The following is a 23,088-nucleotide window of genomic DNA, read 5'->3' as shown; positions in this document are numbered from 1 at the left end:
ATGTGTAAAGAGATATATAGGTATGACTACCAGACCCCTCAAACAACGAATACTGGAACATATTGGGAGTATCAGACATGCAGCGACGGACATTCAGAGAATGAAGACAATAACATCGGTCGCCAAACACTTTCTAATATATCATCAAGGATCTTCGAAAGACCTGAAGGCTTTTGGTCTTGATAAGATATCTCTGGACCTCAGAAAAGGCGATGTAACCAAGGAACTCCTTAAAAAGGAGTGTGAATGGACTTTTAAATTAGGTACAGTCAGTCCAAATGGGATGAATGAGATGATTAATTATAGTCCTTTCCTTGATACCTGATTTACAATCTAGTGGTATACTCACTTTGATTTTTGGTATTTGTCATTTTCAATATAGTAATCAGATGATCAATTTATTCTGTCAATATTAATTTTTGATATTTACATCTATATTGACTTTTTTATTTATTTTTTCCTTTATATTCTTTCATACTAATTTATTCACTACACATTTTGTTTTTAGTATACTAATGTTATATGATCATAGATTTATAAATGTTTTTTATATTTTTTGTCTCACTTTTTTCAACCCTTCGGGGTCACTTTTTATATTCATACATATATATTTTTTTCTTATTCAATTTTTATGATATATATTCACCTTATTTAATTTATTTTTTACTTTTATAACACTATTTGCATCATTTATACACATATATATGTTTTTTATCCTTATCCTTATCAAGTTTTTTTTTTTTTTTTATCTTTAGTGTGATTATTCAGCATCTTATTAGCATATTTATGGGTGAATTAAATTTCGGAATATCTTACACCATTTATATTATTAAATGATATATTATTTTTAATGCACGTGTGTACTTTATATGGAGTATTTATATAGATTATAAATTATTTTAATCTTTGGTTATTTTTCTTTGAGGGTTGTGGTTACACCACAAAATCATAGTGGTGAATTGTGCATATTTGTCACAGATATACTTTTATAATATTTCTTTATATTTTTATATCCTTTTTTCTCTCGTTATGTATTGACAGAGTTAACTGTCAGTTTACAAATTAAACTAATTATTATTATTATTTTTATTAATCTGGCTAAATAGCTTATAATTACTAGTATATGATATTATGTACTTATATCAGACTGATATCTAGGGCCTTTCTATGATATGCTGATTATGTATTGTTTTAGTATAATCAGATAATTTTGTCTGTACATTGATCCCTCTGAATTCTTGAATGCGCAGAGATGAAGAGGGCTAGCCATCCCTCAATCAGCTGACCTTTGCTTTAGTTACAGCTGTGACTATGTGCATCTCCTGAAGGTGACGTCATCCCCTGAGGCTGGCGCTACTAACGTACATTGCCAACCAATCAATGAACAGCCGGCACTATGTAAATCCGGCTTGCACATACAGCCATGACAGCTTCCTTGAGAAAGCCTCCGGTGAAACGCGCGTCGGCCTCACAGCTGGGGGGGACCTAGTGCGCACTTGGAACCTCCACACCACGATCCTACCTGGGAGATTTCAGGGACAGGTACTTTATCTTTACTCTCCCTCCTTGCTCTCTCATTAGCTAACCGTTACTGTGATTCCCTGCGCTGCTTAGGCAACAGGGGGTCTGGTCATTGTGGACGCTAACAGTAGAGGCAAGCTGCACTGTTTCTTTTGTGCCATATATCAGTGACACTCATCCCGTGTCTGATATTTATATGACATGGGAAAGCAGCATCTGGTTTATAAGAGCACTTATCTCTTATTATTCCTAATCTATTTAGGTTAAATCCTTTCTAGATTCTCCCAGTTAGAAGGGAGGGACGCCTCCAATATATAAACCATTGTGTACTGTATTACTTATCTCGTGGTTTTCAGCCTTTTAACAATATATGTAATTTGTTTCTGCTTTATATGTTTTATATATGTTTCTTTCACCAATATTTCGCCACACCTATATGTGCAGTTTATATTGATACCCCTAAATGTGATACTTTAAAAATCTATATTTAGAACTACTAATTGGATCATTATTGTTCTATCATTATTTTCTCTCAAATATTTCTAACTCATGTGGAGAATATATGTATTCTGAGATTTAACTGAATTTAGGGGTGCTTATAGCACATACAGGATCACTTATGATCACTTTTTATTTGTTTGTTTGTCTGTCTGGCATTTGAAGTTCATTATTTGTATGTTTCTTTGGCAACTTGATTTTAAATATATTGATTAAAGATTTATATTTTAATTTCATCAGATTTTCATAAATAGTCAGTGAGTGCCCCATAAAAGGAGTCGCTTTTTTCTTTTTCTTGTTTTGATCTACATCTCATACTCTGAGGGAGCACCTCTGATTTGCTACTAATCCTATATCCAGACCTTTGCTGGGTTTCTCCTGTGCTATTGTTTTTTTCCCCATTCCCACCTTCCCATTAATAATACTAATATATTCTGGGTTTTTTATCCCAGATTCTATTACAATAAGCACGGAGGATACTCTTCACTATTAAGTGTGGTCATATGATTAAAGGGTAGGATTCTCATTGATTTGTTGTCACTCTATAGTGACATCTAATTATTTGTAATATTCCTTTTTCATCTTGTTTTTAACAAAAAATTTTTGTTTAATGGCCAGCTTCAACCTCAGGAGTGAATTAATTAGTAAACGCTGCTCTGCGGAGGAGTTAGAATCAATCTTTCCAGATAAAATTCAGGAGGTTTCCCCTAATATTAATTGGGATCAAGATATTGTCACACTTAAACATTTATTACAAAAAAGATTAAGAACACGTTGGGATGCAACTACTATTGAAAGTTACATTAAACATAAAATTTCCCCAAGAGGTTTGAGACCGAGGATTTTTCCTGCCTTTCAATTAGCAACATCAGCCCTCCAGAATGACTGGGAAATTTGTCTTTTAAAATGTTCCCAGGACTTGATGTCAATATTGGTAAAACATGACTTGCTAATTTTGGAGGAGTGTGATAAAGAAATTGAATCTTTGGGTAAAAAATTGGAAACATGGGAGAAGGATCAACAATTCCAAAAATCCTTTGAAAAAGTAAAAAAGGACTTAGAGGAATATGAACAAGGGATAATTGAGAGGAAAAAACATAAATTTGCAAGGGATAGAAATGACTTCCAGAAAGGAATGATTTTCAGATGGAATCTGAAAACCGGCAAGGAATATATTAAACCATATAATCCGCAATATACATCCTCAGAAGCGGAATCTTCTGGCACTGAAGAAACCACAGGATTGAATGTGGGTATGATTAGATCTCCTTCCACTTCTTCTATTAATTTTTTAGAGAACACCCTGGGATCCAGACCGAGGTTCCGAACTACAAGAGGAAGCAGACAAGGAGGGGGCAGAAGAGAAAGGGAGGAAAGACAATGGGATACTCCACTACCCCAACGGCAATCACAACGAATCAACAAAAGACGATGATAAAAGCTGATAATTTGGAAGTTATTAACTTGTCTGATATAATTTTGGGGGAAGAACATATAGCTGTTTTCCAAAAGGGTCTTTCTTTCTCACCAACTGGTGCTTTTGATCGATTCAAGTGGGAAAAGGATCTCAATCTCTTCTGTAGAAAACTTCTGTTAACTAAATTTTTCACCGGCAAAAGAAAGGATGAACATACTACAATAATGGATGATCGAGATATGGGGGACGACCCAACTCCATCTATGGATAAATCTACTCTGGAAAAATGGATAATTTCTAGATCTGAGAATGAGCCATTCCCTCTTACCTCTCCTGAAGAACTAGAAGCCCTTAAAAATTTGGTAGATCTACTGGACTCTAATGACAATCAGGATATAGGGATACCAGAAGGAACTAGCAGACCTATATGTAAAAGAAAGTCCTTATTTTACCCCATGAATAACAACTGTCCCGAAATTAAAGTTTTTCAGGACCTTGTATCAAAAGATCTTGATACATTATTCCAAAGACAACTAGATCTACATTTATTTAAAATTCATAATCTGACTAATGAAGAAACACGAGCACTAAGGGAAATTAGAACATGGTGCAATGTTGTTATCAAGCCATCTGACAAGGGGGGTAATGTGGTAATATGGCCCATTGAGATGTACTTGAAGGAGGCATATCGCCAGCTGAATGATAGGAGTTGCTATGAACAACTTCTATTTAACCCCACTGATAACTTCAGCATCCTGTATAACAGGATAATTGATCAGGCCAAAACAGGGGGAATTATTACTAAATCGGAATTTGACTTTCTAAAAGTGGTACATCCTAAAACACCAACTTTTTATTTACTGCCCAAAGTTCATAAGGGACGGACAGAACCACCAGGTAGACCTATTGTCTCCGGCATAGGAGGATTGTCTGAACAGGCAAGCAAATTTATAGATATACATCTAAGACAGTTTGTAACAACGCTGCCCTCCTATGCACAGGATACCCTTGATGTCTTAAGGAAGATTAACGATATCAGTTTAGACGAGGGACAAATACTCGCTAGTATTGACGTCGAATCCCTCTATACTAGCATTCGCCACCATCAGGGAATGGAAGCAGTCAAGTCATTTCTCAGCACAGATGAAGCATCTGAATTTCAAGATCTACTGTTGGAACTGCTTGAATTTATACTACATAGGAACTATTTTGTATTCAACAATAAATTCTATCTCCAAACCAGGGGGACGGCGATGGGATCGGCGTGCGCTCCCACATATGCTAACCTCTTTTTGGGGTGGTGGGAGCGCACGCATGTCTTTAATGAGGAGAACGAGGATTTCAATACATCGATATCCCTTTGGGTTCGATATATCGATGATATTTTGATAATATGGAATGGACCAGTGGAAAGATTCCATGACTTCATGATGAAGCTTAATGAAAATAACCTCAACCTTAAACTGACTTATGAGACCAGTATGAAATCTATTACCTTTTTGGACCTAAGAATAACTGTGGATGAACAGGGCCTCTTGAAAACTGAGCTGTATAGAAAACCTACTGCAACCAATAGTTTGTTGCATCATGAGAGCTGTCATTTTCCCTCCACGATAAAAAATATCCCTAAAGGAGAATTTCTGAGGCTAAGAAGAAATTGTTCAGATGATGATATCTTCCGGACACAATGTGCAGATCTGTCTTTTAGACTCAAGAATAGAGGATACAGTAACAAATGTATAAAAAGAGCATACCACACTGTATCCAAAATCAATAGGGATACCCTTATTTTTCCATCAAATGAAAGAAGTAAAAAACAGAAGGATAAATTGAGGTTCATAGGTAATTTTTGCCATGAGTGGCAAACCATTCGTGACATCCTGCAAAAACACTGGGGGATACTGAGGTTAGACTCAGATCTTGAGCAACATCTGGACCCTAGAGTGCAGATCAGCTGGCGCAGAGCACAAAACATTAAAGATATGTGTGTCCATAGTCACTTCGTGATGGAAAAAAAGAAAAAATTCAGTGTACAGGGTTCCTTTCCGTGTGGACGATGTAAAGCATGTCCGAATATGGTCCGAAAGAAGGAGGTAACAGACCGTTTTGGTAGAAAATACACTCTTCGGCATTTTATAAACTGTGACACCTCGGCAGTGATTTACTGCCTTGAGTGCACATGTGTAAAGAGATATATAGGTATGACTACCAGACCCCTCAAACAACGAATACTGGAACATATTGGGAGTATCAGACATGCAGCGACGGACATTCAGAGAATGAAGACAATAACATCGGTCGCCAAACACTTTCTAATATATCATCAAGGATCTTCGAAAGACCTGAAGGCTTTTGGTCTTGATAAGATATCTCTGGACCTCAGAAAAGGCGATGTAACCAAGGAACTCCTTAAAAAGGAGTGTGAATGGACTTTTAAATTAGGTACAGTCAGTCCAAATGGGATGAATGAGATGATTAATTATAGTCCTTTCCTTGATACCTGATTTACAATCTAGTGGTATACTCACTTTGATTTTTGGTATTTGTCATTTTCAATATAGTAATCAGATGATCAATTTATTCTGTCAATATTAATTTTTGATATTTACATCTATATTGACTTTTTTATTTATTTTTTCCTTTATATTCTTTCATACTAATTTATTCACTACACATTTTGTTTTTAGTATACTAATGTTATATGATCACAGATTTATAAATGTTTTTTATATTTTTTGTCTCACTTTTTTCAACCCTTCGGGGTCACTTTTTATATTCATACATATATATTTTTTTCTTATTCAATTTTTATGATATATATATATATATATATATATATATATATATATATATATATATATATATAGCAGTGGGACATGGCGTCACTCTCCGGACTTGATATCAAATATTCAGAATGTCACAGCATTACAGTCAACGTTTCGAGTTTATTAAACCAAACTCGTCCTGATGACGAGTTCGGTTTAATAAACTCGAAACGTTGACTGCTATGCTGTGACATTCTGAGTACTTGATTTCAAGTCTGGAGAGTGACGCTGCGTCCCACTGCTATATATATATATATATATATATATATATATATATTTTTTTTTTTTTTTTTTTTTTTTTTTTTACAGGTTTCATCTTTATGTCTTTGGAAATATTTATGTATAGGATACCACTAGAGATTCATTTTATTTTTATTACATATTTATACATATGTGTGTCATATTTGGTCTATATGATCATATTTTTTATATACAATATAAAACATTTTAGCAGCGCTGAGAGATGCAAAATACCAATTATTTTAATATAACATGTTCTGAATTAGAAGCTGGAACATGAATAAGAAGTGAATAAAAAGCTGGGCAAATAAGAAGCTAACCTCGGGTCTGATTCACTACCGATCGCAACTGCGATTGCAATAGCGATTTTGCACGCTGTCTCACTGCGATAGTATGCTAAGCCATTGCGATCGCAATGCATCGCAGCACTACATAAGGACACGCACTTTAGTTTACACACATCTGTAATGTTTAGCAAGACTGCAAAATCATCAGTACCATCGCAGCCTCACGCACACTTGCACAAGCTCTGACCTTACTCAGAAATTGCTAACTTCATTGCATGCTATGAGTCCTCAGGCTATGTACGGTATCGCAGTGGCTAATTTATGCACGCCACTGCAACGGGGCATTCAAACGCACTGGCACGCCTGCATTTCACCAACCATCCCCCCCATCACCACCCACAAATAGCACTTCCTGTCAACCACTCTGTGATGGGTCTGCGTAGTCACTGTGATCGCAGTCCCTATCACAGTGGCCGGGTCACGCACGCACACTGCAATGCATACACAAAACGCAACAATCGGCCAATTGCGTGCGGAATCACAGTTATGATTGGTACTGAATCAGGCCCCTCAGCACCATTTATGCACCTTCATCTGCTTCTGGAATGTGTATTTGGGTTTTGCAAACACTGAAATCATAACAGTGACTTGGCAAACTTTGAATGATTCAGAATTTTTTTTCTGTAATATCCACATAATTTTAAAAAAAAGACCTGAGTCCGGTCTCTCTCTCTCTCTCTCTTCTCCTCTCTCCCCTCTCTCTCCCTCTCTATCTCCCTCCCCCCCTCTCTCTTTATTTCTCCTCTCTCTCTCCCCCCTCTCCCTCTCTCTCCCATCTGCAACCAGGGATGGACTGGCCATCTGGCAGTTCTGGCAAAAGCCAGAATGGCCGATGGCCAGATGGTTTGGTCCAGCCAGTGCCTCCAAGGAGGGGGCCTGGATGGCAGCAACGTGAATTTGGTGCTGGACCTCTGCCATTCAAAGCTGGCACTTGTTATGAGCCAATTGGTGATTGTGACCAGCAGCCAATCAGCAGTGGCTGCTGCTCCGCAAGCTTCGATTGGCTTGCATCTGGCACTATATTCGAATGACAGCACTGCTGTCTCTCCATGGCTGCATCTGCATGCTTGTGCACTGTTGGCCTGTCACCAAATTCACATGCTGATGGCAGAGGCTGCTAGATGGGCACAGGAGGAGGATAGGGTGCTGGGAGACACAGGGGGGAGGTGTGTTGCTGGGGGATGGCATAATGTGTAAAGGACATTTCTGTGTGGCATAATGGGTTATAAGCTGCATTACTGTGTGGCATAATGTGTTATATGGGGCATTACTGTTTGTGGCATAATGTGTAAAGGACATTACTGTGTGGCATAATGTGTTATAAGGGGCATTACTGTGTGACATAATGTGTTATAAGGGGTATTACTGTGTGTGGCATAATGTGTTAAAAGGGGCACTACTGTGTGGCATATTGTGTTGTAATGGGCATTACTGTGTGTGGCATAATGTGTTATAATGGGCAATACTGTGATGCATAATGTGCTATAAGGGGCATTACTGTGTGTGGCATAATGTGCTATAAGGGGCTTTACTGTGTGGCATAATATGTTATAAGGGGTATTACTGTGTGTGGCATAATGTGTAAGGGGCATTACTGTATGGCATAATGTGTTTTAAGGGGCATTACTGTGTGTGGCATAATGTGTTAAAAAGGGCATTACTGTGTGGCATAATGTGTTGTAAGGGGCATTACCGTGTGGGGCATAATGTGTAAGGGGCATTACTGTGTGGCATAATGTGTTATAAGGGTCATCACTGTGTGTGGCATAATGTGTAAGGCACATTACTGTGTAGCATAATGTATAAGGCACACTACTGCTGCGAGGCATAATGTGTTATATGGGGAACTACTATTGTGTGGCATAATGTGTATAAGGGGTATTACTGTGTGTGGAATAATGTGTTAAAATGGGCACTACTGTGTGACATAATGTGTTGTAATGGGCATTACTGTGTGTGGAATAATGTGTTAAAATGGGCAATACTGTGCTGCATATTGTGCTATAAGGGGCATTACTGTGTGAGGCATAATGTGCTATAAGGGGCTTTACTGTGTGGCATAATATGTTATAACGGGTATTACTGTGTGTGGCATAATGTGTAAGGGCCATTACTGTGCTGCATAATGATGTGCTATAAGGGGCATTACTGTGTGTGGCATAATGTGCTATAAGGGGCTTTACTGTGTGGCATAATATGTTATAAGGGGTATTACTGTGTGTGGCATAATATGTAAGGGGCATTACTGTGTGGCATAATGTGTTTTAAGGGGCATTACTCTGTGTGGCATAATGTGTTAAAAGGGGCATTACTGTGTGGCATAATGTGTTTTAAGGGGCATTACTGTGTGGGGCATAATGTGTAAGGGGCATTACTGTGTGGCATAATGTGTTATAAGGAGCATTACTGCATGGCATAATGTTATAAGGGGCATTACTGTGTGGCATAATGTGTTATAAGGGTCATCACTGTGTGTGGCATAATGTGTAAGGGGCATTACTGTGTGGCATAATGTATAAGGCACACCACTACTGTGAGGCATAATGTGTTATATGGGGAACTACTATTGTGTGGCATAATGTGTATAAGGAGTACTACTGTGTAGCATTACGTGAATGGGCTCTGTGTGGCATAACGTGAATGGGTTCTGTGTGGCATAACGTGAATGGGCTCTGTGTGGCATAACATGAATCAGCTCTACTGTGTGGCGTAAGTTGAATAAGGGGCACTACTTTGTGGTGTAATGTGTATAAAGGGCACTACTGTGTGATGTAACATGAATAAGTGACACTACTGTGCAATGTAATGTGACTAAGGGGCACTACTGTGTGGCATAATTTGAATTGGGGGTACTATTGTGTGGTCACACCACTTCCCAGCAAGACCACACCTGTTTTTTTCAGAGGTGAGTGCTCTCCCTGCTCCAATTATGGATGGCAGCACCAATGCTCTTTATATACACAGGATACCAAAATGTGTAGTTAGGACTCCGCTTTGGTGTCGTCCTCTGTGTTCAGCACCCCTGCCCTAAAAAATTATTATAGTGATCACTATATAATCCTCTGCAACTGCTAAGCTAGGGCTTTGCCAATTTGGAAATGCCTTCCCTAATCTTTGTGTATGACCTACACCAATGAAGTGCCAGCTTTACCTAACCAGAACTAACCAAATGTCAAATGTCTGACTATGGCATATGTTTGAATCCCCTGCATGATGTGCTCCGTTGTGTGAATGTTAATACAGAGATTGATGTACACTTGTATTTTGTGAAAGTATGCCACATCCACAATCGCTGTGGTGAGAAGTGTTTAACTGGAGAGAACTAATGTTGACATGTCCCTTCACATCTACCCACATGCCAGCAGCTCCTCCACATGCCTTTAGACCCTAAATATGGCCATAATCTGTCTTCACATGCCCTGTACTGTATATATGCTCCTCACATCCCTGCCACATGCCCCTTAACCCCATCAAAAATGCCATTGGATCATCCCACATGCCCATCAGATCTCTTGACTAACCCCTTACATGTCATTAGACATCCCCATATGTCCATTAGATCCACTCATTTGCCATCAGACCGCCTCACATGTCCATACATTCCATTAGGCTCCACCCTCATGACACCAGGCACCTACATATTTTATTGGGCCCCCGACATGATATCAGATGCCAAATGTGATCATATTACTCCATGCCCCTTACATGTCAATCCCGTGCCCCCAGCTGCCCCATATGCTCAGCAAATGTGTCCACATGCCCATTATACACCAAAAGAAGACTCAAAAAGATCTTTCACTTCTCCTCCTCTCCACAATTAATGAAGCCTGTGCAAAGAGCAGAAAGGTGGGATAGCACATTCTCCTTTTTCACCACAATTGGAGGAGCTCTGTAGACTCAGCAGTATGTCTGTGTCAGTGCTGCTGGGACTTCCTCTGCTTTTCAGCTGCACCTGCATTAACCTTTGCAATACCTCAATGCTGCACGGTGTCATCGTCCTATCAAAACACCCGCAACACCCCCCTCACTTTCCCCCCGAGCTCAGGAAGAATTTTAGTATTGGATTTCTAATCATAAAGGCAAAGGGCGGCAGGCAGGTACCCTAGGTCCCTGGGCCTGTACCACCTTTCTATAATTCTGCCGTGCACTGACATGAAGGAGAAGCAGCTATCAGATTCTTATATGTTAAGTTTCTGGTTGCTGCTTCTGCATGTCTTTGATGGGCTAGAAGTGTAATTTCCTACTATGATTTCACAGCAAGTGCCACACTACCTCTGTAGCTGCTAATGTAAATAGAAGCCCTTGCGCTCTTTGCGGCAGTGCCAGTCACACACCACTAGTTACGGCCCTGACCCTGTGTTCCTTTGCATCCACAAGCTAAGTATACATAAAATATTTTAAATTACACCACTATTACACATATACAGTATAAGGATATACTAAACACATATTTACAGGGACACCAAAAAATTGCACACATGCACTTACAGTATATCTACAAGAAAGGCATTGACTTGAAACAAAAGCAATGAAAATAAGCAAATACACAGTCCAGGAGAAATTCCTTTACATTCAGTTTGGAAATTAAAACTAATATCACACAGTGCAATAATGGGATCACCTTTGCTAGTATCTATATAAATAAATAAAAGGCAGAAATCACATAACCGGCACTTGGTATCTAATTTCAAAAGAGTGCTTACCCCTTGGTTGTTTTCAACCATTCAATGTTGTAATGGGTATGTTAAATGATCATCCTCAGGGATATTCCCTCTCATAGGTTATATACGGTGATCAAAAACAGAAGAAAAAGGATGCATATAGTGAAGCACAATTTATTACATAACAAACAATATTATATGTGAAAATCCTTTTGAAATAACATTAATTCCCTGGACGGGATAATCCACAGTGACAAAAGTTGCACTTACCAGATGGCAGAGAGCACTGTCAACAGACAGTCCTCAATGAGCGTGAGATGTAAATTCATCAGTATAACTCCTGGGCATACTACTGCGCATCGCTCACTTCCTTAACTCTCCGGGCTCTGCAAAGTATCTGTCAGCATGAGGTGTCCCCCGTCTTGTCCGACGCGTTTCGACCCCTAATTCTGGGATCTTTATCAAGGTATGTTCCGGTGATGAATGTTGGTTAAACCCCCATAGTCCTTAAATACCGTCTCTATCCAATTGTATCCTTGCCGTCACAGCTGATCCCTAAATGTGGACTGACTACAAAGACCGCGATCCTCTATTGCAGTGACCGCGTGGTTCATGTATCTAATGCGTCACATCCAGGATCTCCGCGTTGTTCCAAGTTTTGTTAATACCATCTCTGCCGCAGCTGATCTCTAGACATAGACCAACTACAAAGTCCATGATCCTTTTCTGCGGCGGACACGTGGTTCCTGTGAATAGTGCGTCATGTCCGGAATCTCCGGGTTATACCCTGGTTATCCGTGATTTACAACAGCTTCTGTTATTGCATATCCCAGGATCCTCTCTTAGTTTAGTATCGCTCTCCATGTCATCATTGTTGTCATGGTGATGTATATAGAGAACCCTTTCGTAGAGATCCTGTTTTTGTCCAGATGCAATATAATAAATCAATCCACGGGGAAAGCAGCCAGTACAGTGTATTCCTCAGAATATAGGATATATAAAAGATAATGAATTAATAAAACGGACATTACAAAATTTCAAGTATTGCAATCTAAAGTGCTCGTGCAGGTGCAGGGATCATAAACTCTTACATGAATGTGCAAAAGCGATGCAGTTTTAAAAACCATTTGACCTCAAAATCGAGGTTGAGACCACCTGGGTTTAAAGTGCCTATTTCAAAGATCTTTTTCATTTCAACCTTTGCCAATTGTTTTGCTAAATCTCTCCTCCACCATTGCCCCTTAATATTTTATCTCAGCGGGGTCACACTTATGATATTTTTTGAAGTGATTAGGGAGAGCGTGGGTTTCCACCCCTTTGCGAATATTGCGCAAGTGTTCTCCATTTCAGACCTTCAATGGTCTCGAGGTTCTGCCTATATAAAAAAGATTACAGCTGCACCCTATTGCATATATGACACTTTCCGTGTGTCACGTGATTAAAACATTTATTGGGCAAATTCTTCCATTTATCTCAACCTCTGTGATCTTATTTTTGCCTTCTCCTTTTATACCCTTGAACCCACTCACAGGTGCCGCAACGAAAGAAACCCTTAGTTTTAATACCTCCCGTATTATTATTTCTAGGTAGCACATTCCTCACTAGGTGGGAGCTTATGTTAGGTGCTTTCCTATATATACATTTAGGTGCCTTAAGTAATTGTGGGCCAAGTACAGGATATTTTTGCAATATTACCCAAGTCTTTCGTAGGGATTTCTGTAATAATTTGTGTTGGCTGCTATATGAGGTGATAAACACCCATTCAAAAGCTGTGGACTTTTTATTTGTTTTACCTTCATTGCATTTCAAGAGATATTCCCTCTCTATTTGCCCTACCTCTTTAATGGTTTGTTCAATCTTGTCACTCTGGTATCCCGATGCCACAAATTTTGCTTTCATCTCTTTTGCTTGTATTTCATATGCATCAGGATAACTGCAATTTATTTTTAATCTCCTTAGTTGGCCATCAGGAATTGAGAGTAGCCAATTGAAGTGTCAGCAACTGTCTGCTCTGATATATGAATTGGAGTCAGAGGGTTTTGAGTAATTTATGGTACATATATGGTTACTTTCTGTCAATACAGATATCTAAAAAAATTATTGTACTACTACTTTCCATAAAAACAAACTCATTGTTTAAAATATTGTCATTAAGATAATTATAAAAATCTTTTAAAAGAGTGCTTCCACCTTTCCAAATAAAAAAGACGTCATCTATATATCTTGACCAGGACACCAGGCTCGCTCCAAATGGGTTATTGTTCCAAATCACGTTGTTCTCCCCTTGACCCATGAATATGTTAGCATAACTTGGAGCGAACCTGGTGCGCATCGCAGTCCCTACCTTCTGTAGATAAAAGATGTCATAGATTATTAGATAAAATTAATTGTACTCCCTCTATTAAAAAGTTTTGTAGACCGATATCCAACTCACTATCTCTCAGAACTTTTGTGATTGCTTTTACACCTTCTTGATGGTCTATTATTGTGTATAAAGATTTTACATCTGCTGTTACCATGATGTAATTATCCTCCCAATTAGTGTCCTTTAAATGGGATCGATTTTTTGTAACAAAATTCTGTAAAAAGTGATCAATAAACTCAGATACATTTGCTGTAACAGATTCTATCCCTGATACTATTGGTCGCAGAGGCGTCACTAGTGTTGGTGTCACCCGGTGCTATAACTCATGGTGACACCCCCCCCACCAAAAAAATAAATAAATTGATGTACAGCTCCGCAAACTCTCCCCAAATACCAGTCCAGCAGACACATTTACACAATGCCCCCAGTAGTGGTGCCCCTTATGCAGTGCCCCTATGCAATGTCCCCAGTGGTAATGCCCCCTAATAGTGCCCCCAGCAGTAGTGGTAATGCCCCTTATAGTAGTGCCCCCTATAGTATTAGTGCCCCCTATAGTAGTGACCCCAGTATTAATGTCCTCAGTAGAAATGCCCCTAGTAGTAATGCCCCCATTAGTAGTGCCCCTAGTAGTAATGCCTTCAGTAGTAATACCCCCTGTAGTAGTGCCATCAAAAGTAATGCTCCCTGTAGTAGTGCCCCCATTAGTAATGCCCCATAATAGTGCCCACAGTGGCAGTGGTAATGCCCCTTATAATATTACCCCCAGAAGTAATGCCCTCTATTGTATTGCATAGAGTGTAACAGTGACTGCCAGATAATGCAGAGAGCGTCATGGTAACCGCAGGATAATACAGAGAGCATCGTAGTAACCGCCAGATAATGCAGAGAGCGTCATGGTAACCGCCAGATAATACAGAGAGCATTGTAGTAACTGCCAGATAATGCAGAGAGCGTCATAGTAACCGCCAGATAATACAGAGAGCGTCGTAGTAACCGCCAGATAATACAGAGAGCATCGTAGTAACCGCCAGATAATACACAGAGCGTCATAGTAACCACCAGATAATACAGAGAGTGTCATAGTAACCACCAGATAATACAGAGAGCGTCGTAGTAACCGCCAGATAATGCAGAGAGCGTCATAGTAACCACCAGATAATACAGAGAGCGTCATAGTAACCGCCAGATAATACAGAGAGCATCATAGTAACCGCCAGATAATGCAGAGACCATCACAGTAACCGCCAGATAATGCAGAGAGCGTCATAGTAACCGCCAGATAATGCAGAGAGCGTCGTAGTAACCGCCAGATAATGCAGAGCATCGTAGTAACCGCCAGATACTGCAGAGACCATCATTGACCCACATATAACACATAACATGAATACACCCCTTATACACACAGAAACACAATGAGTATACCAACACATATACATTAATACACCATCCCCAGCATAAACACTCTCTCCCCACTGAATTATTTACTTCCCATTACACCTACCATATACATTAGAACATAGTCACTGTGCTGGCTGCTGCACTGCATGCTGTCTCCCAGTTCCTTCTCATCCTCTCTGACTGGGAGGTCAGAGGGTCACACTGGGAAGAAGCAGGGACAGTGTACAAACTACTTGTCAGTATTCAAGTGTAATCAACAGTATTTGAATACACTTGTAAACTGGCAAATGTTTTGTAGACTGTCCCTGTTTGTTCCCAGCATGACGATCTGACAGGGAGGGAGCTGACTCACTGAAGAGAGGAAGAGCAGGAGATCAGCTGCCATCCACCCTGGCGGCTTCAGTCAGGTTGATCGTCTTTACACTGTTTACAGTAGGTAATCAGCCCCGTGCCTCTAGCGCTCCTCCCACCCCCATGGAGGGGACTGTATGAAGAGCACAGCTCTTACTGTATAGTAGGCTGCCGCTGGCTATCTCAGTGTGACAGGCACAGCAGCAGCCGGCAGAAGTAAAAACTGTCTCAGCAGCTGCTGCAGGAAGAGCGCCTCTCCAGCCTGGCGTCTCCCTGCAGTGCAGGCTCTGCTGTGCTGGGGGCAGGGATGAGTCAGATTTTGGTGTCACCCCCTTGGAGGGTGACACTCGGTGTGGCCCGCACCCACCGCACCCCCCTTGTGACGCTACTGATTGGTCGCCCTGGTGGATGCAGGGGATCTTTATGTATTTTGGGGAGTACATAAATTACTGGTGTAACCAGTTCTGCATTATACATAAATAGGGCTTCTTTTTCTGTGAGTACCTTATTAGTTTTATACTTATCTAATAACACTCCTAATTTTTCCAACATACCCTGAGTAGGGTCGGAGCGAAGTTCACAATATGTACTCCTATCTTCCACCTGTCTCAGAATTTCTTCCTCTCAGTATTATTAAGTTGATTTATTAGTGCATCACTTACTGCTTATAATGCGTCTATATAAAATGTATGAAATAACCAGTTTTTGCAATTATTGAAATATATTATTTTGTTCTAGACCCAACAACCCTTCACGATCCTATACCATTGGCTGTTGAGCTATTGAATAAAGGGCATGGATCCAAAGAAGTTTCAGAGAGAAGTGTTTCCTATATTATCCTGATGACTGACAACAGGAGTATGTATGATATTGTATTATTATTCAAGTCTAACCTTTATTTTGATAATTTCCTCTTTATGACTGGTTACCTGTATCTTAAAGTACTATAGCAATTCCTCATAGAAGATTTTTTATTTCTTTAAATTCCAAGTTAAATATATTTTAACCACTCATATTTTCCTAGCTGTACTTCTAAAGATTATTATCAGAATTTAAAAATCTCTCTGGAGCTCTTGTGCAGCTAGGGTGAGACAGGTGGGGCACTTGCCCTGGGAACCAAATTTTTATATGTAGTACAAATAGTTTACTGTACTTATCATTTATGACAATCACATTTATATGTAGGTGCGAGTCATTGTAGGAAAGGGGTTGACATGTTGCTGAGAAGATCAATAGCACCAGTTGAGAGAGTTTAAATCTAGATTTTGATGGCAGATAAGAACCAATTGGCTTATCTAGTCTGCCCTTGGAAAGGTTGGAGGAAGTGACAGTGAGTAATTTCAAACACATATGGTTGGTTAGCTAAAAGGTGCAATGGACATAAAGGTGAGTCACAGATAAGATGTAGGGACAAAGGTTCTGGGAGCATTGACAGATTTTTGTAAGTGTTGGGCTTTGGGAATGAAGGCTAAGAGAAGGTTGCATATACCAGTGATTTCACAATTAAATGGTGCCTGCCGTGCTGTGTTGGAATTTGTAAAATTTTAAAGAACAGTTTTCAAGGGACATCATTTTTTTTTATTCACTCTTGGCTCCATCAACCCTAGTTAGTTTCTCTGGAGGTTGTAAAATATAGCAACCAATTACAAAGACACAGGTTCATAGCGCTCATCATGTCAAGTGAATGCAGAGTGGTGAGGAGGTGTCAAATTTTATTGTCTAGAGAAAACAGAGCTCAGAGTGGTGTTCCAAAGCCTCTCTGCTCACTACATCATTTGTGTTATGACTGTAGTTGCTATGTCAGTCAATAATATATTGAATAATTATCAATAACTAATAACAGTCTGCATAGACAAACCAATAGAAAATGCTAAATATCTTATAATATATATATTTTATAAAAAGCAAATTCACCTTTTATGTGGCTTTTAATTATGGTGTTCCCAATTTTTTCTGATGTTGTTCCATTCATTATTCAATATCTGCAAAAATAAAAGAAGAATTGTGCTGTAATTTTTCATAGTTACAGTTTACTAAGACCTCTAGTACATACATACAGAAAATCAATATGGGCAACATCTACATATGGGGCGACATCTACTAGTACATCAGGACACAGACTTTTGAAACCACCCTTGTAAAAAAAAATGTTTTTTAAACTCATTGCAAAGGTAGTTTTCAAAACAACAGGTATTCAACAAGTACTGTATTAATGAGTAGCAAGCAGCTGCAAGCTAGAGCCTGGCACATAAATAGTACAGCTTTACAATGAATGCTGGGTTATTGTATAATTGCAAGAACTGTTTATAGCAGAGGTTCCCAAACTTTTTTGAAACACGGTGCCCTAGAGTAACAGCATTGTTCTCACGGCACCCCTAAGCAAAACGTTGCTATTGAGAAATTCTGATTTTGTTTAGTAAAGTTAGAAAGTGAAGTATATTATGCTTACCTGTCATCCTTAGGTTCAGTTATGAGGTGTTGGACAGGTTTGAGCTTCTGTTTGTCTACATATTTACATTACATTGACCATAAATAATATGAATTAGTGCTGGACCACCAACCTGAGGCACCCCTGCAAGAGTCCTGTGGCACCCCAGGGTGCCACGCCACACAGTTTGGGAACCACTGGCTTATAAGAATCGATCTATATCACTGCTTAAATAAGTAGTTGTAATGCCCTGGTGACCTTTGGAATTTAAAACACAAAATAACAAGTTAACCTGTGGGACTTCATACAAAGAATCAATCAACAGTACAAGTATCAGTTTTAATAAACTTTCTTCAGCGATAAGAATACAAAACATTGTTCTGTCTAAAATATATGCAGATCCCAGCAAGAAAGTGTTTCAAACAGGCGTCTTGATGAGTTTCAATACCATCATCCAGAAGAACCGGAGCCACGTCTCAGCAACTGTAATTAGCATCCCTGGCAATGCAATGCATATCATGAACACCACCACCACCACAGTAAAACATACAGACACAGACAACATAGTAACTGCAGTGTAAAGCAAATATAGAAATACATATTGGCTAGCACATCCATCTGTGAAATAAATATATAATTAGCAACAAACAAGGATCTCAGTTCATATTGCAACATTTAATGATTCATTGCACTTACAATTTTAAGAAGATTTACAGGTCTGTATAGACAACTCCACAATGGCATACAGCATCAGACAAAGTGATCCTCGATGTCCCATATGTAATTAGGGATGGCTGGCTACGGATACCAAGTCCATATCAAAGTCCAAACCCCGGGAGATCATCAAATGGAAGCCACAGCTTAATGTGTTTCTGACCTATTGGTCCTTCCACAGAAGCATATATACTGGCTACCATGAGTCCCTATAAATACCCTAAACACATTAAACAAATATCTGTTGCACATCGCCTCTAATCGGCATCCCCCTCTCACTGCACATGCGCACAGTGGGTGGAAGCTGGAAATAAAAAGGCAATCTGCTTTTCAAATGCATTCCAAATACTGGAAGATGTAATCAGCTATCTGCACCTAGTAGGCAAAAATAGTATTTCAATTGCTGGAGACCCTCTTGTTCAACGTCACCCACTGCCTGTGCACGCACCCAGTGGGTGGGGGGAAGTATAAGGGCATCACGCGCTCCAAACGCATTCCAAAAGCAGGAAGTCCTCATATCCATATTCCATATGTGTCCCAAAGTCCCAGAAGTGGCCATCAATAATACAACATTGCACATTGCACAACCAACAGAAATCAAGTCCTCATATAGTGTCCAAGATATATAAAAACCAAACATAATAAAAAAGGAGACAATTAAAATCAGCAATATATATATTAATATATTAAAATATTCATATAGAAAGTGCAGAATTCAATTAAAGGAATTGCAGCAAGAAGACAATAAAGTGTATGAAGTGAACCCCTAATTTAAAAAACTTATAACTTCAAACTCTGCATTAAGCCCCTTGAGCACAAGGGTCCCTAATTGATAGATCCACTTCATTTCTGATTTAGATAGATGCTTTTCAATATCTCTAGTACGTCATTTAGACTGAATTTGTTGTGCACCCCAAAATCTTTTTATATAGCACTCTTTTGCATTATGATATTTTTCAAATGGGACGAGACAGTATACGATTCTAATTCCTTATGGATATTATATATGTGTTCGGCCAGCCTTACCTTTAAACACCTACTGCTCTTGCCCACATATATAAAGATCACATGCACACTCTAGGATGGAAATTACATTCCTAGAGTGGCATGTGATAAATTCTTTGATGTGATAGGTTTTTCCTATTATAGTGAATTTGGTTAATTTACGAATATTAGATTTTACACTTCTACACATCAAACAGCTTCCACAATGGTGGAAGCCCTTAGTTCTCTCACTGTGTCTATTATCCATTTCTTTACTGCTGTTTACCAGTTTGTCCTTCAAGGTTGGAGCCTTTCTATATATAAAAACAGGTTTGTCTGGGAGCTCATCTCCAATAACTACATCCTGTTTTAATAAATAGCAATTATTTCTAAAAACACTCTCAATTTCTTTAAAAGCAACATTATAATGACTGATAAAAGCCCATTTGAATTTGTCATCCACATTTTGTTTATTAGACCTAGGTTCAATAAGGTCTGTTCTTTCTATCTGATTGACCTTATTTCTCGCATTCTGTAGAACATCATCTGAATATCCCTTAGCCTGGAAACGTGCTGTTAGTTCATCCAGTTGTTGTTCACATACAGTGGTTTCAGTACAGTTCCTTTTAATTCTAATATACTGACTGAACATATATACCATCCAGCCAATTAGAATGATGTTGACTACTCCTAACGATTAAACTGTCTGAATCGGTCATTTTCCAGAAAGTTTTGGTATGAACCAAATTATCCTTAATATAAATAACAAGATCTAAAAAGGATACTTCATCAGCACTATAGAAAAGGTATTGGAATTTAAACCAGTACAAAACGTGGACAAGGATTCTATGTCTCCCATCCAGATAAAAAGCACATCATCAATAAAATGTTGCCAGGACCCCAGGCTTGCTACCAGACCACCATCTTGCAATATTTGGTGGTCCTCCCAGGACGCCATAAACAAATTTGCATAACTGGAAGTGAACCTGGTGCCCATGGCTGTGCCAATCATCTGTAGGTAAAAAGTATTGTCTAAATAAAAATAGTTATTAGATAAAATTAAATCAATACTTTCCAAGATAAAAGCTTTAATTTTTTCATCATGATCACTAAAATTAAAAAATATGAGACTGCAGTTAAGCATTTTTCCTTATCAATAATTGTATAAAGGCTACTAACATCACCTGTACAAAGTTGATCACCTTCATGCCATTTATATTTTGTAATTTTCCTCAACACATCACTCGTATCCTTAAGATATGCCTTAGTTTTTTGTACTAATGGTTTCAAGTAATAGTGAATCAATTAAGAGAGATTACTTGTCAGAGTATTACATCCTGAAATTATGGGACGACCAGGGGGGTGGAAATAATCCTTATGTTTTTTCGGGAGAATATAAATTGTTGGAATAGAGGTATCTTTAAAGTTTAAAAAATATAATTCACTCTTTGTAATGACATTATCGGCACAAGCTTAGTAGTCAGATCCAATAATGCATTTGAAATCCTATTAGTAGGATCTCCCTTAAGTCTTTTATAGGTAGATCCCTCATTCAATTGTCTATAGATCTCCTCCATATATTTATCCCTCATCATAAGGACCACTCCACCCCCCTTATCTGCAGGTTTTATAATAAGATTATTATCCTCCCTTAAGGACATTATGGCTTCAAATTCCTTTTTACTGAAATTTATATTTTAATTTTTCCTTTTTTGTATCTTCTGTTCTATTTATTCACAGACTACTTTGCCAAAGCAGTCTATATAACTGTCTTTTGAATCTGCGGAATAAAAAGAATTTGAATCTTCCTCATTTTCCTTATTCAGAAAAAAGCATATCATTGTTCATTTACACACATATTTTTGAACATCTAAAAGCAATTAAAATGGATTCGGTTGTGAACTTGAGTCCCTTTTGTAGGATCTTTTCTTCGCAACTGATAGTAACCTGTCAGATTAAATATTTTCCTTGTAGTCTGAGAATTATTATTCAAAATATTTGTCTTAGATTTTATCCATTTCCTCCTACCCTTTTTCCTAACACCTGCCATCTTACCTCTACGAATATGTTTGTGGAGACCCCTATTTAAACCTGTTTCATCTCGGGGTTCTGGGACCCCACTTTAAAAAAGATTGTTCAGAGGTAGAGGGGCCATCCAAATCTATCTCTTCCAGTACTGAGAATCTATTATAGTTACGCTATCAGCCATTTGTTGATTGCTGATGCATTCCAAATACCAGAAGATGTAATCAGCTGTCAGCACCTAGTAGGCAAAAATAGTATTCCAATTCTTGGAAAGATAAATTAATGGCTCCGGGTATAAATTCTTGATTATGACTTTATTAAGACCTCAATAATTGATGCATGGGCAAAGCAAACCATCCTTCTTCTCGACAAAAAATGAATCTACCCCCACTGGTGATTTAGCAGGTTAGATGAATTGTTTGCCAAGATTTTCCTGAATGTACTCTTCCATAGCTTTGGATTCTGGACTAGAAAGAGCGTATAATCTTCCTTTAGGAAGCTTGGCACCTGGGATCAAATTGATAGCACAGTTGTATGGGCAATGCGGGGGAAGGGTGTCTGCCTTTTTCTTAGAAAAACCATCCAGGAAGGCAGGATATGGAGCCAGTAACTCAGCTGGAATGGATTGCAAGACTCGAACTGGAAGGGATAAACATTTGATGCTGCACTCTATTCCCCAACAAACAATCTCGTCTGTAGTCCAATCCAATATAGGGTTGTGATTCCTTAGCCATGATAGAGCCAAAAGTATTGGTGCCATAGGACACTGAAGAAAATACAAGGATAGATCCTCTGAATGTAAAGCACCAATGGTAACATGAAGAGGTGGTGTCTGGAATTTAACTTGCCCATTCAAGAGGGGGCTTCCATCAAGGCCGCAAATGAAAACAACATATGTTAATTCTTCAGCTAGAATTCCTAATGACTTACAGAAGGCTATGTTCATGAAATTTCCAGCTGCTCCACTGTTTAAGATGGGCGAAGTCATAGTCTACTTACCACCAACACAAATCAGAACAGAAATTAGAACTGAATTTTTGAGAGAAGTAGTTAAAAGGATGATGAATTTCATCATTTTCACCTAGGCTTTGTCTTTCCTGCTTTCTGAGGGCAGTAGTTGGCCAGGTGTCCTTTAACACTACAGTAGAGGCAAAGACCGAGGGTTCGTCTCCTAAGCTTCTCCTTGACAGACTGGCAAAATACCCCAAACTGCATGAGCTCAGCTGGCTCCACGATGGGTTTGGCAACTACCTCTCGAGGGGGCCATGATGGCAGGTCTTTTTCCAACCTTCACTCTCTAATGCGTCTATTGAT

At 38.9% G+C, this 23,088-nt stretch overlaps 1 protein-coding gene across 1 annotated transcript in view; it reads left to right on the top strand.

Moving 5' to 3' along the window:
- The window catches only part of LOC148511946 (inter-alpha-trypsin inhibitor heavy chain H3-like), a 342,978-nt gene that overhangs the window by 238,479 nt on the left and 81,411 nt on the right, over window positions 1-23,088 (top strand). The window contains exons 9-10 of the mRNA XM_088482498.1: window positions 16,362-16,481; window positions 20,080-20,102. Coding sequence (XP_088338624.1) covers window positions 16,362-16,481; window positions 20,080-20,102 — 143 coding nt within the window. The remainder of the gene's footprint in view (window positions 1-16,361; window positions 16,482-20,079; window positions 20,103-23,088) is intronic.

Source organism: Taudactylus pleione, unplaced genomic scaffold (assembly GCF_031769625.1).
Source record: "Taudactylus pleione unplaced genomic scaffold, aTauple2 ptg000289l, whole genome shotgun sequence".
Classification (NCBI taxonomy): domain Eukaryota; kingdom Metazoa; phylum Chordata; class Amphibia; order Anura; family Myobatrachidae; genus Taudactylus; species Taudactylus pleione.
Note: the sequence above shows the minus strand (reverse complement) of the source record. Positions and strands in the feature narration are given on the sequence as shown.